The sequence below is a fragment of the Oncorhynchus mykiss genome, chromosome 1 (genome assembly GCF_013265735.2).
Source record: "Oncorhynchus mykiss isolate Arlee chromosome 1, USDA_OmykA_1.1, whole genome shotgun sequence".
NCBI classification, from domain to species: domain Eukaryota; kingdom Metazoa; phylum Chordata; class Actinopteri; order Salmoniformes; family Salmonidae; genus Oncorhynchus; species Oncorhynchus mykiss.
Window position 1 is genome coordinate 21,541,215 of NC_048565.1, and position 12,899 is coordinate 21,554,113.

Genomic DNA, 12,899 nt, shown 5'->3' on the forward strand with positions numbered 1-12,899 from the left:
GCTGCCTGCATGTGAAGGCTATACATTCTGCCAGGAGCTTTGTTCCCCCTGCGCCCCCCCCTCCTCTCCTTCCCTCTCCTCGGCTAAGTCCCTTCAATTACACAGAAAAGAAACCCCACCGCCCTCTACTTTCTCTCTCTTTTGCACTCTCTCTCAGAGAGAAAAAGGATTTCTCTCCTCTCCAGCTGCCCTTTATTTATCTCTCTCCCTCCTTCTCTCTCCCTCCTTCTCTCTCCCTCCTTCTCTCTATTCTAAAGCCACAGACAAACGTGGGGTTGTCTCCTGCACCTCAAAGCTGGTCAGGCGTGGGTCACATAGCTCAAGCCCTGCTTAATGAGGAGTGACTGGCGCCTGGGGCGCGGACTCCTTATAGAACACACACAGGACGGAGGGAGGGAGGGAGGGAGGGAGGGAATGATAGAGGTGGATGGGGGCAGGGAGAAAGAACACAAAGGCATAGCGCAATCACTAGCAGGGTGAAACCCTCCACATCTTCCTTATTGTTGGTTTCTCTATGGCCTGACAAACACAGCTCTCTGACGCACTCAGCACCGAGGAGGAGGAAGTAATAACACATATTTTCTTGGAAGCCACCACAGGCAAATATTAGGCAAGGGACCGGTCAGGAGCAGAGAGAACAAGGAACATACAACAGAGGGCATTCCCTCCCTATTTTTCTTCCTCCTTCCCTCTATTTCTCTCTGGTTATGCAACCTTCCTGCACCCTGTGCTGCTCTTCCATCAGCACTGTATCGTCTCTACCCGTCCCCCCTTGGAGCATAGCTGTGTGTGTGTGTGTGTGTGTGTGTGTGTGTGTGTGTGTGTGTGTGTGTGTGTGTGTGTGTGTGTGTGTGTGTGTGTGTGTGTGTGTGTGTGTGTGTGTGTGTGTGTGTGTGTGTGTCCTCAGTACACACTTTCACAGGCCCAGTAAAAGCCTACAGTGACTAAAGGCATTGACAGGAGTGCACGACAGTCACAGAGCTGTAGCTGACTGAGCTATGAGGACAAAACCCTCTTCAGCTCCCCCCTGCTGTCCAGCTGCTCAGGGCAGGCCACAGAGGACCACGTACAACATGGTGCAGGGACAGAGGAGCACAGCAGAACAAACCACATGGGAGGGGTGTGGGTGGTAGTAGGGGTGGTATGGAGGGGGGAGGAGGTAGAGACTAACCCAAAAGCCCCTGTGGAATCCCAGAACTCCACCCAGCCAAAAAACACTCTGCACCCTCTGTTTCCGAGAATGACTGCATACACGTCATAAACACACAGGCTACTTTACACACAGTACTGCATGCAGGTTGGGGGTGGGGTATCCCAGCTGGGCTGTGGCAGCAGCAACTGACCACCATGTTGCAAGGCAGAGAGACCGAGACAGAGAGAAACTGAGACAGAGAGAGACCGAGACAGAGAGACCGAGAAAAGAAAAGACAGGCTATGTGCACACTGCCCACAAAATGGAGGTGGAAACTGAGCTGCACTTCCTAACCTCCTGCCAAATGTATGACCATATTAGAGACATATTTCCCTCAGATTACACAGATCCATAAAGAATTAGAAAACAACCCCAATTTTGATCAACTCCCATATCTATTGAGTGAAATACCAGGGTGTGCCATCACAGCAGCAAGATTTGTGACCTGTTGCCACAAGAAAAGGGCAACCAGTGAAGAACAAACATCATTGTAAATACAACCCATATTTATTCACATTTATTTTCCTTTTTGTATTTTAACATTGTTACAACACTGTACATATACATAATATGACATTTGAAATGTCTTTATTATTTTGGAACTTGTGAGTGTAATGTTTACTGTACATTTGTATTGTTTATTTTATTGTTTGTTTAGTACTACTTCACTTTCTTTGGCAATGTTAAAATATGTTTCACACGCCAATAAAGCCCTTGAATTGTGTGTGTGAGAGAGAGAGAGAGAGAAAAGAGAAAGCGAGAGACAGCGAGAGAGAGAGAGAGAGACAGCGAGAGAGAGAGACAGCGAGAGAGAGAGAGAGAGAGAGAGAGAGAGAGAGAGAGAGAGACTGATCTATGAACAATCAATTTGTCAGTCAGCCTCCTGGCCTTCTAGAGCCTGGGCCAAGTAGGAGGGCTACAGTAGGACAAATACAGAGGAGATTAAAGGAGCTTCTCCTCCTATCGTTTCCTTATAGATTCCGCAACATTAACAGTTGTCCAAGTGTTGTTGATTGTTTGTTTGCCTTCATAAGGCTTTGCCTTTCCCCCTGTGCTCCTCTACTCTCCTAGTCATCCATACATCACTGCAGCTACAGGCCCATCCTCCTACACAGACACATGTCATTCCTGGTTGGCTTGGGCCCTGAGCACAGCCCAGAGGGTAAACACAGGCCTGGAGTACACATAGCCCTGCCTTTGTCCTGCCATCATCCTAGCCATCCGGAGCGCAAACAAGAAGACAGAGAGACAGAGAAGAAGAGGTAGAGGAAACCCAGAGGAAAAGGGCCAAACTGAGGGAGTCAGACCAGTCAAAAGGAGCGAACGTCCCTGTTTTGACAGGCGTTGAAAGGGCATCGACAGCCCTGCAGGGGCACGAGCTCTTAAATGACTTTTAGAAGCAATTAACATTCACTTCTTTTTTCTCCCTCTCTCGTCATTAGACAATGAAAGGGCACCTGACGCGGTTGGTTAGCTGGCACTGTTATAGGTCGAGGCTGATAGGTCAGGGATGGGGTTAGACGGCTCGGTTACTGTTGCTCATCAACGTGTGTGTGTTTCACTGGCCGGGTAGCTGCTTACATGCTCGCTGACAGTCTGGCGATGCTGGTCAATGAATTATGCATAGTGCCCTGGTGCCCTAGCTTGGTGGGTCAACCATGCAGAAGCACGACAGACAGAGTGAGCAGGGTGAGGGATCAGGGCACCTGGTCAGGTCGACACTGATACCCACACACACGTCAGAAACAAGGAGAGGAGACAAACATAGTCCAGAGTTGAAGAGAGGACTGAGACAGAGGTTAAATAATAGGGGAGAACCTGGCAAAGAGCTTCCACAGTAGAACAGAGCTAGCGGTTCAGAATTAGCCGTGTTGACAATGCTAACGAGAGGCAGTGGCAGACTACAGAGCGTTAACATTTCAACTTAGATTTGTCTTCCAGTAGAATGCACCGACTGCAAAGGCCATTCGCTCTGGGCTGGATTAAACAAGCTGGGAGAGGAATTTAGCCATTCCCACCCAATCCCTCTATCGCTAGCTCTCTCTCTCTATCTCTCTCACTCTTGCTCTCTCTCTTGCTCTCTTTCTCTCTCTTGCTCTCTCTTTCTCTCTGCACACACAGCTCCACCCTGCCTCCCTCAGCCAGAGCTAGACTAACCTGACCTGACAGATAGTGAGGAGATGGGAGGGAGGAGGAAGAAACAGGAGGGGGAGGAGAGGAGAGTTACCCCCTGCCTTCCTTTTTTTCACAACTCATTTTGTTCCCTTTTTCCCCTATCTGTTGAACCAAGCAGCTGCAGAGGGGTGGGTCTTAAAACCAGGTCTAATCCTGAGACATGGAGGGCTACCTCACTCCATCTTTTCCTCCCTATTTTTCTCTTTCCTTCTCTCCTTCTCTCTCCCTTCTTCTCTGCCCTACAATGGCTGAGCCTGGTTCCCTGCATGGAGCATGGGTCACAGCAGACAGACAAAGGACTGGGCCGGGCAGCAGGCTAGGGGTCCCACTGAGCACAGGAATTCAGCTAACAATTAGCCTAACACCCCCTTCTAAAGTCCTCCCCTCAGAACCTAGCCACAGGCCCTGCCTCTGGCCCTGGGCCTAACAAAGACCTGCATGCAGCAGTCACCACCAAAACCAGACTTTTCTAGCTAGTTAGCTAGACTAGCTTTTCAAGCTATCTCCGGATCGACCGAAGCTCTTTATTCAAAGCCCTCTTCTATCCTCCCGTCTCTGCACATTAACTTGCAGTGGAAAGGGTAAAGGCTCTCTGGAGATAGCAGAGCTATGTGACATTTTCAAGAGGCTGTCTCAACCTGAGGTAACGAAACACAGACATTAAACGTCTGAGAAGGGACTAAGCAGTAAGCATAGGTTATTCCTGTAGTCCAATGGAAGCAGGCTTCTACGAAGAGTTAAGCTGTGAAGTCTTTCACCAGGTGTTGGCTGATAAGACCGTCGTCTAAGGGTTTTACCAGAGCACTTAGTCATCTGCTTTCTAAAATGTTCCTCACCAAGAATTCCGAAGTCACGAAGCTAAACAGACAGACAGCTTCTGTCCATACAGAAAAGCCCCAGCTCATTAATTGATAAGCAAGTGGATTCAGCCGGTCGCCAGTCTGACTCCAAAGGCATTTATTTAGCCCTTTGTTTTTTTCAGTGAAAGTACAAATGAATCTGTGGGCAGTTAGCAGAGGCCGGATATAAACAACAATCTTATGAAAGGAGGTTTAATGTGTGTTGTTTTTTCTTCCTCCCACTGCCCTACAAACACAATGTGCCTTCTTTTAGCACTCAATTTTTTTAGCATAAATCTATCTATTTAAAGTCCGAGTGAACACAAGCCGCCATTGATGGTGTCCTGGGCTGGACGAGACCAGAGAGAGATGTATTTTACAGATGAGGCTAGTTTTGGACAGCGACTGAGGAAGCAGTGGGACAGCCAATTCACGGGAGAGACGGGGGGAGAGTGGGACAAAGAAAGAGAGAAAAAGCATGGGATGACGGCTGAGTGGAGGAGTGGGAGAGGGGTAGTGGTGAGGGAAGGGGTCTTCCTGGGTTAAGAAAATAAGCATGTATTATTCAACTGTGCAGAACTTTTGTAAAGGGCTCACTGGGTACTGCAGAGTTCCCTGGATGTTCGGTGAACTTTCGGTCTGTGCTTCGATTAAGTGATCCATTCTATCACAATGCCAAGTTACAATACAAGTGCTGATGTCAGTCCTTGTCTAACATGGAATTCATGTTTTTCTTTCAAACAAAGAGACCACATAAAACTTTAATCAGAGTCATTCAGAGATCCTCCTCCACTATCCATCTCTATTCAATATGCAACAAGAGCAGACTCATGGAAGAACAGTTTCCTCTGGTGGTACAGTTTAAACAAGCAGAGCGTGGACAATGCGCTTCAGCACTAAGACTAACTGACACATGCCTGTGAATGTTATCAGTAGATCTGGATCTGTCCTAGCCTCTGTGTGGAGGGCAGTAATCCCCAGTCCGGCCCTCCGAGGGGTAAACCTTTCCCCTCTGCCCAGAGACAAAGACAAGTCTTCTGCTGCGGCTGGGTCTGCCTGACAACTGAGCCTGATGGAACAGCCCTACAGGAGCATCTCCTTCCCCCCGTACTCCTCTCCTCCCTCTTCCAACCCCCGCAACAACCTCTCTGCCAACCTCTGTATTCCCTTTCTTTCTCTTTCCTTTTGAGCAAGGTTCTGAAAAGTCATTCTGAGAGTTGAAAGAAAAAGCTTGTTTATCATAATTGTGTTGATCAGAACTGGCATCTGATCCAAGTGTCTTATCGAGTCCAGCAAAACATGTGGGTATAATAAGTTGAACAGCATTTGAACAGAAACACAACGGCAGAAACAAAGCCGTTGATGAATCCTCTTATGGGCTCTACAACAGACCAGCGGCTCATCTAAATTCCTTAACAAGCTCTTGACTAGAGTCCTTTCAATCACTCTCATCCACAACAACAACATCTGTTGCTCTGCTGCAACGGGGCTCAAAGACAGTGAAGGGCCTTTTGTGTGTGTGTGTGTGTGTGTGTGTGTGTGTGTGTGTGTGTGTGATGTTATCAATGCTCACCAGGGGGCTTGCACATGCGGATCTGGCTCTGGCACTGCACCAGCGGGTGGAGGGGGGATGAGATGGGGTTTCTGGCGGGCACCGAGTTAGCTTTGGCAGAGATGCCGGCGATGCCAGCGGTGGTGGCTGGGGGCGAAGGAGGGGGTGAGGGCGGCGTGGAGGCGGGGGAGGGCGAGCCACACTGCGTCTGGTAGCGGAGCTGGGTGAGGGAGGGAGGCACGCCCTGGTAGTGGCGCGTGGCACTCAGGAGGTCGTTGAGGATCTGCAGGATGGTGCCGATGTCTCGCCTGGGCCGCCCAGTGCTGTCCTGACAGTTAGGATGCAAAGTGCCTGAGGGAGGGTAGGAGACAGAGACAGAGACAGAGAGAAAAAAGAGAGAGAGAGCAATGGAGAGAGTGTTACAAACCACTACAACTCCCCTCAGCTCCAATCTAACCACAGATAACACCCCCACCCAGTAGGACACTGCAGTAATCTGAGCCGCTGAGAGTGCTATGCCATAGACTTAAGAGTTAAAGCCTTAGTGTAATGGTTTTGGCCCTCACTCACCTGAAAAAGTCCCTGAGAAGACCCCAGGAGCGTGGTTGACAAAGCTTTCGATGATGGCACCTGGTTTACGGGAGGAGGAGGAGGAGGAGGAGTGCACTGAAGCACTAGTGCCGTTGCTGGGGCTCTTAGCACAGTTAGCCTGTAGAGGAGAGGAAAGGAGACATCAGTCTAACGTTAGAGATAAACCTTCAACAAACCAACACTCTCCCTGCAGTGAGTGATAAGAAATATACTGCCACTCGACAGCAGTTTTTAGTAGTTGCATTATGACCATGAGATGATGCATGTATGTAATACATGGTCATGTAAGACACACATAGAACATGCTACTGAAATAGAACAGTTCACCAAAAGCCATGAAGTGGCAGTGACTTGAAGCTGGTGTTGTAACATATATGTTATAATTAAGCAATAATGCCTGAGGAGGTGCGGTATATATATATATATATATATGTATATATATTTTATTTTCGGGGGGGCAATATACCAGGGCTAAGGACCGTTCATATGCACAACGCAACGTCACAAACCCTGAGGTGCCTTATTGCTATTATAAACTGGTTACCAACGTAATTAAAGCAGTGCAACTAAACATTTTGTCATACCCGTGGTATATGGTCTGATATACCATGCCTTTCAGCCAATCAGAATTCAGGCCTCAAACCACCCAGTTTATAACAGCCATGTTGTAACAGCGAGTGATATTGTAAGTAACCCTAATGTAAACCATGTCGTTCCTCGTATAGGGACACATAAGACTCAGAAGAAACTGAGTCCAGGGAGCCCCTTTTATTGTCCCTGACAACAGACCTATCCGTTACCTGCCCTGCTCGGCTTTGTGAACTGAAAGTGAACATCTACAGGAGGAAGAGGGAAAAGGGGGGAGGTAGGGGGACATTTCAGAGTGGAGAAGTTTCTTTTTTCATTGTTCTATGTGGCCTCTAAACTACACCAACCCATATCTGGTTTTGTTTCTGAAAACTCATAGGGTTGACTTCAGGCGAAGAGAGAGAGAAGACAATATCAACCAAGTTGGTGGAAATCAACTGTCATTAAAAGAGTCACAGATAGCTCCTAGCTCCAGGCTGCAGTGAGAGAGGCCTGCTGATCAGCAAGACGGCTAATGATCAACAAGACAACAACCTACACAGACTAACTCATTAACTCCTCTCCCTCTTTCTTCCCTCTCTTTCTTTCATCCTTTCATCTCTCCTGGTCTCTGGCGAGGTAATAATGGTGTGTGCTGTGTCCTGGCCCGCCTTTGTGTAAGTATGGTATGCACTGAGTAATACAGTGTTATAAAGCAGTAGGTAGGTTGATTGATTGGTGGAGGTCTTACCTCAGGACAGGGGGCTGCAGTGGGGGTGCTCTGGGGTTCGGAAGCGGGGCTGGGTCGACCCGGGGAGGGATGGTGGGAGCGACTAAACAGACTGCCGGGCAGCTGGGAGGGACGAGGAGCAGGAGGAGGGGTGCTGCAGTGACTTGAGGGGGCGGAAGAGGAAGACTGGTACATGGGAGGAGAGGGCTGTTGTGAGGGGGCAGGGGGGAAGGCCGCTGTGCTGGTAGAGGGGAAGGGCACTGGGTGGGCCTGGGACTGGTTAGGATGGGGGCGAGAGTGGAGGTGAGAGTGGTGGTGGTGGGGGGTGGGGGCGCGGGGGTGATGCCCGCTGCTGAACCCTCCAGAAGCGCCTGTGGACTGTCCCATGGTCGCCTCTGTACCCCCGCGGGCGATGAGCTGCCTGTGCTGTAAGTGCTGCCCTCCAGACTGCTGGGCAGCCAACTGCAGCTGGACAAACATCATGTGATCACCTACTCGCAGCGCCAGGGTCAGAGGAGAGCGGCCGGACAGGAAGTCACTGACCTGGAGACAGGAAGAGGAGAGAGTTAAGTTACCTAGACTACAAAAACTCAGTATATATTGAATGCTTATGCAACATACATTAAATGCATACTAACTACATGTTTAATATACCAGAAATAGGTAGGTCTATACACATCAAGAGAAGGTCTGTTAGCTCTACATCATTGTTTTCCAGGCTTGGGGCTTTGTTAATGAGTTTAACAAAAGCACATGTATGGATGTGAAAGCAGAAAGACAGAAGAGTGCATTGAGCTGCATTGAATTGCCCCAGCAGAGAGGCTGGTATGCCACACTATCCCATCCTGTAATCAATCACTGCCCTGGACACTGAAACACTGGGTTATTAACATTTGCTGGGGGGGGGGGGGGGGGGGGTAAAAGAAGCTATTGGAACACACACACACACATCTAAACACACACAATCAAGCACGCACACTGGTGCACACATATATACCATGCCCACCCACTCCTGTTTCAAATGCCCCTATAGTCCAGAGTCTGAACTTCGTTCCCAGGCATACAAAGGCCACCCTTCTGTTTGGCCCCCGGCCTGAAAAATCAGAACTTCGATACAGGATGCAGCGTAGACCCACTCGCCCCACAGCCTCACACACTCATAATACCCAATTGTTTGGTGGTCTGCGGCAGGTCTTGAAGGGCTGCCCATTTTAGGAGTACGAGAATGGGCCCCGGAGCCAAGAATGGAGGCCTGACCCACTCACTCCAGGCCACACCACAGAGAGCGTTGTCACGACTTGGCCGTAGGAAACATTAGCGCCACACTGCTACTACAATCTCCCTGTTGTCTCACCCTTCCAGGGACCTTGTTACTGCTCTGGTGAAGGGAGAGCTTTGACGGGTCAGAGAGTTCATCTCCCCCAGGACACTGAGGTAATGACGTCTCAGGCTCTCCCCAAATAGGAACAGGAGTACAAGAGGCTCTCAGCACTAACACAATGTGACGCTTATTTTCTGTAAGACTTCAACTTCAAGAGGGCGGGAGGAGAGAGAGAGAGAGAGAGAGAGAGGGGGAGAGAGCGAGAGAAAGACAGAGAGTGGGGAGAGAGAGAGAGAGAGAAAGACAGAGAGTGGGGAAAGAGCGCGAGAGAGAGAGAAAGACAGAGAGGGGGGAGAGAGCGAGAGAGAGAGAAAAAGACGAGAAAGAGAGAGAAAGTTGAGAAAAAGAAAGCGAGAGAGAGAGAGAGAGAGAGAGAGAGAGCACATAGAACAGAGAGAGCGCTCCCTCCAGACCCTTACGCCTTTGGAGGGTGCTTGTGTGTGTTGACCTGTTGTTAACCCTCTGAATCACCAGGCTCTGCCCTCCATCATTTTCCTCTTTCTTCAGCTTATTTATTTTTCTATCGACCGCCGGCTTTCTGCAGCCACGGTGACCTTTGCACATTGGTATTGACACACTTCGGAGGAGAGGAGCAAAGGAGGGGGAGGGGAGAGGGAGGACATCACCCAACACAACACCTCTGTCTCCCCAGCATCTCACAATGAGCCAACACATAGGAATATAAATGTATGATTGTTCACTAGTCCTAATCACATGTCATGTTAATATAGTGGGTGTTTCTCAATATGCATACTACTGTGCTCCACACTCTCATGCTCCGAGTGAATTCTCCGAGGACATTCTCTTCAAGTACATTCTTGTGAGGAGTGTGGAGAACGCATAAAACATTACATTTGAGAAGCACTTGCACTCACCCTGACGTATTACCTCACACTGCATCTCCCCATTCACTGAACCTTCTTCCAGCCAGGACAATTGCAAAAATAGCGACAAATCAAGATATACACAAAGCAAATATTTTACTTCATAACGAGCTATATGTGAATCGTAATAATGTAGCCAACCAGATAGTTTAACAGGCAAAAATGACCTAAAACAAACGTTAAGCAAGGCAGATGCCAATTCTTTGTGGGTAATTAGCTAGCTAACAACTATTTGTGGCTATCTGGCTAGCTAACAGTAGAAGCTAGCCAGTTAGCCCTAATGACTTACAATGGGCTTGTGATCTATGCACACTACAGTGGGAATTGTAAGCAGGTAAACATGCCAAAATGAACACAGCATGTATTTATTGACGCATCAACATACAGTGGGGCAAAAAAGTATTTAGTCAGCCACCAATGGTGCAAGTTCTCCCACTTAAAAAGATGAGAGAGGCCTGTAATTGTCATCATAGGTACACTTCAACTATGACAGACAAAGTGAGAAGAAAAAAATCCAGAAAATCACATTGTAGGATTTTTAATGAATTTATTTGCAAATTATGGTGGAAAATAAGTATTTGGTCACCTACAAAAAAGCAAGATTTCTGGCTCTCACAGACCTGTAACTTCTTATTTAAGAGGCTCCTTTGTCCTCCACTCGTTACCTGTATTAATTGCACCTGTTTGAACTTGTTATCAGTATAAAAGACACCTGTCCACAACTTCAAACAGCCACACTCCAAACTCCACTATGGCCAAGACCAAAGAGCTGTCAAAGGACACCAGAAACAAATTTGTAGACCTGCACCAGGCTGGGAAGACTGAATCTGCAATAGGTAAGCAGCTTGGTTTGAAGAAATCAACTGTGGGAGCAATTATTAGGAAATGGAAGACATACAAGACCACTGATAATCTCCCTCGATCTGGGGCTCCACGCAAGATCTCACCCTGTGGGGTCAAAATTATCACAAGAACGGTGAGCAAAAATCCCAGAACCACACGGGGGGACCTAGTGAATGACCTGCAGAGAGCTGGGACCAAAGTAACAAAGCCTACCATCAGTAACACACTACGCCGCCAGGGACTCAAATCCTGCAGTGCCAGACGTGTCCCCCTGCTTAAGCCAGTACATGCCTAGGCCTGTCTGAAGTTTGCTAGAGACCATTTGGATGATCCAGAAGAAGATTGGGAGAATGTCATATGGTCAGATGAAACCAAAATATAACTTTTTGGTAAAAACTCAACTCGTCGTGTTTGGAGGACAAAGAATGCTGAGTTGCATCCAAAGAACACCATACCTACTGTGAAGCATGGGGGTGGAAACATCATACTTTGGGGCTGTTTTTCTGCAAAGGGACCAGGACGACTGATCCGTGTAAAGGAAAGAATGAATGGGGCCATGTATCGTTAGATTTTGAGTGAAAACCTCCTTCCATCAGCAAGGGCATTGAAGATGAAACGTGGCTGGGTCTTTCAGCATGACAATGATCCCAAACACACTGCCCGGTCAACGAAGGAGTGGCTTCGTAAGAAGCATTTCAAGGTCATGGAGTGGCCTAGCCAGTCTCCAGATCTCAACCCCATAGAAAATCTTTGGAGGAAGTTGAAAGTCCGTGTTGCCCAGCAACAGCCCCAAAACATCACTGCTCTAGAGGAGATCTGCATGGAGGAATGGGTCTGGAATGGGCATGGAGGAAATACCAGCAACAGTGTGTGTGAACCTTGTGAAGACTTACAACGTTTGACCTCTGTCATTGCCAACAAAGGGTATATAACAAAGTATTGAGATAAACTTTTGTTATTAACCAAATACTTATTTTCCACCATAATTTGCAAATAAATTCATTAAAAATCCTACAATGTGATTTTCTGGATTTTATTTTCTCATTTTGTCTGTCATAGTTTAAGTGTACCTATGATGAAAATTACAGGCCTCTCTCATCTTGTTAAGTAGGAGAACTTGCACCATTGGTGGCTGACTAAATACTTTTTTTGCCCCACTGTAAATTATGTAGTCAGGCAACATATGAGACATGAATAGGCAAAATTTGATTCCGAAGTTGGAGTGTATTTTCTCTCGCTTCAGCTAAAATAATGGCAGCCACTGATAGCAAGAAATGTTGCATCAATGCATGCTTCAAAATATGTACAAACGGAGTACGCATTCGAGAAGTGCCCTTCATGCTCCATTTCGCATACTTTGATTTGCGTGCTCAGAGCATGGTAGTACGCATTTTGAAAAACACCCAGGGACTGACTATGATGGTGATGATGACTAATGAAACATAATGGTGCTGTTCTTAGTAAGGGCGGGAATGGGAAAGCAGAGGACAAGCACGAGGTGAGATGGCTCTAGTAAACTCCTCACACAAAGGTCACCTGTGAGTCAACCAAGGGGGACAGGGAGAAAAGAGAGCGGGAGGCAGGCGAGGAGAGGGGGATGGAACAGAAGGAGGGGTAGTTGATTGTATCCCTAACTGACAGCTGTCAGGAGAATGAGTAGGCAGTTTGCAAAACCCCATCACACACACACAGACACACACACACCTCTTGAGGGAGTCACAGCGCTGTGTTTGATCTGGGTGGAGAAGAGAGAGGGGGATGACACATCAGCGTGGCTTTGCTGAGAGAGAGGAGAGAGAATGAGCGAGACAGAGAGGAAGAGCAAGGCATTCCATCTCCCTTTAAAGACTAGTGTGGATTATTCAACAAACACCAAGCTGTGATTCATGATGCGTTTATACTGAGTTCCCAACCCCACATGGCAAACCTCAACTTAGTCCGTCATATATGCAAGCTCCGCCTCTTGTTTTCTCTCTCTTTACATTTTACATCCCTCACTTCCTTGGTACATTTGTCACTCATGGCCCTGGCATCTCAGTCGTTGACTCATAAAGCCAAGTCTGATTCTGAAGTTTTCACCCAAACCCCATGAACGAGTGTGTCACACACACACACACGCACACGCGCACACGCACACGCACACAC

At 47.9% G+C, this 12,899-nt stretch overlaps 1 protein-coding gene across 1 annotated transcript in view; it reads right to left on the reverse strand.

Moving 5' to 3' along the window:
- Positions 1-12,899, reverse strand: part of LOC110507736 (midnolin) — a 29,842-nt gene that overhangs the window by 5,333 nt on the left and 11,610 nt on the right. Inside the window, exons 5-7 of the mRNA XM_021587980.2 lie at positions 7,668-8,189; positions 6,329-6,467; positions 5,780-6,109 (exon numbers count right to left, since the gene is read on the reverse strand). Of these exons, the coding sequence (XP_021443655.2) occupies positions 5,780-6,109; positions 6,329-6,467; positions 7,668-8,189 (991 nt within the window). The remainder of the gene's footprint in view (positions 1-5,779; positions 6,110-6,328; positions 6,468-7,667; positions 8,190-12,899) is intronic.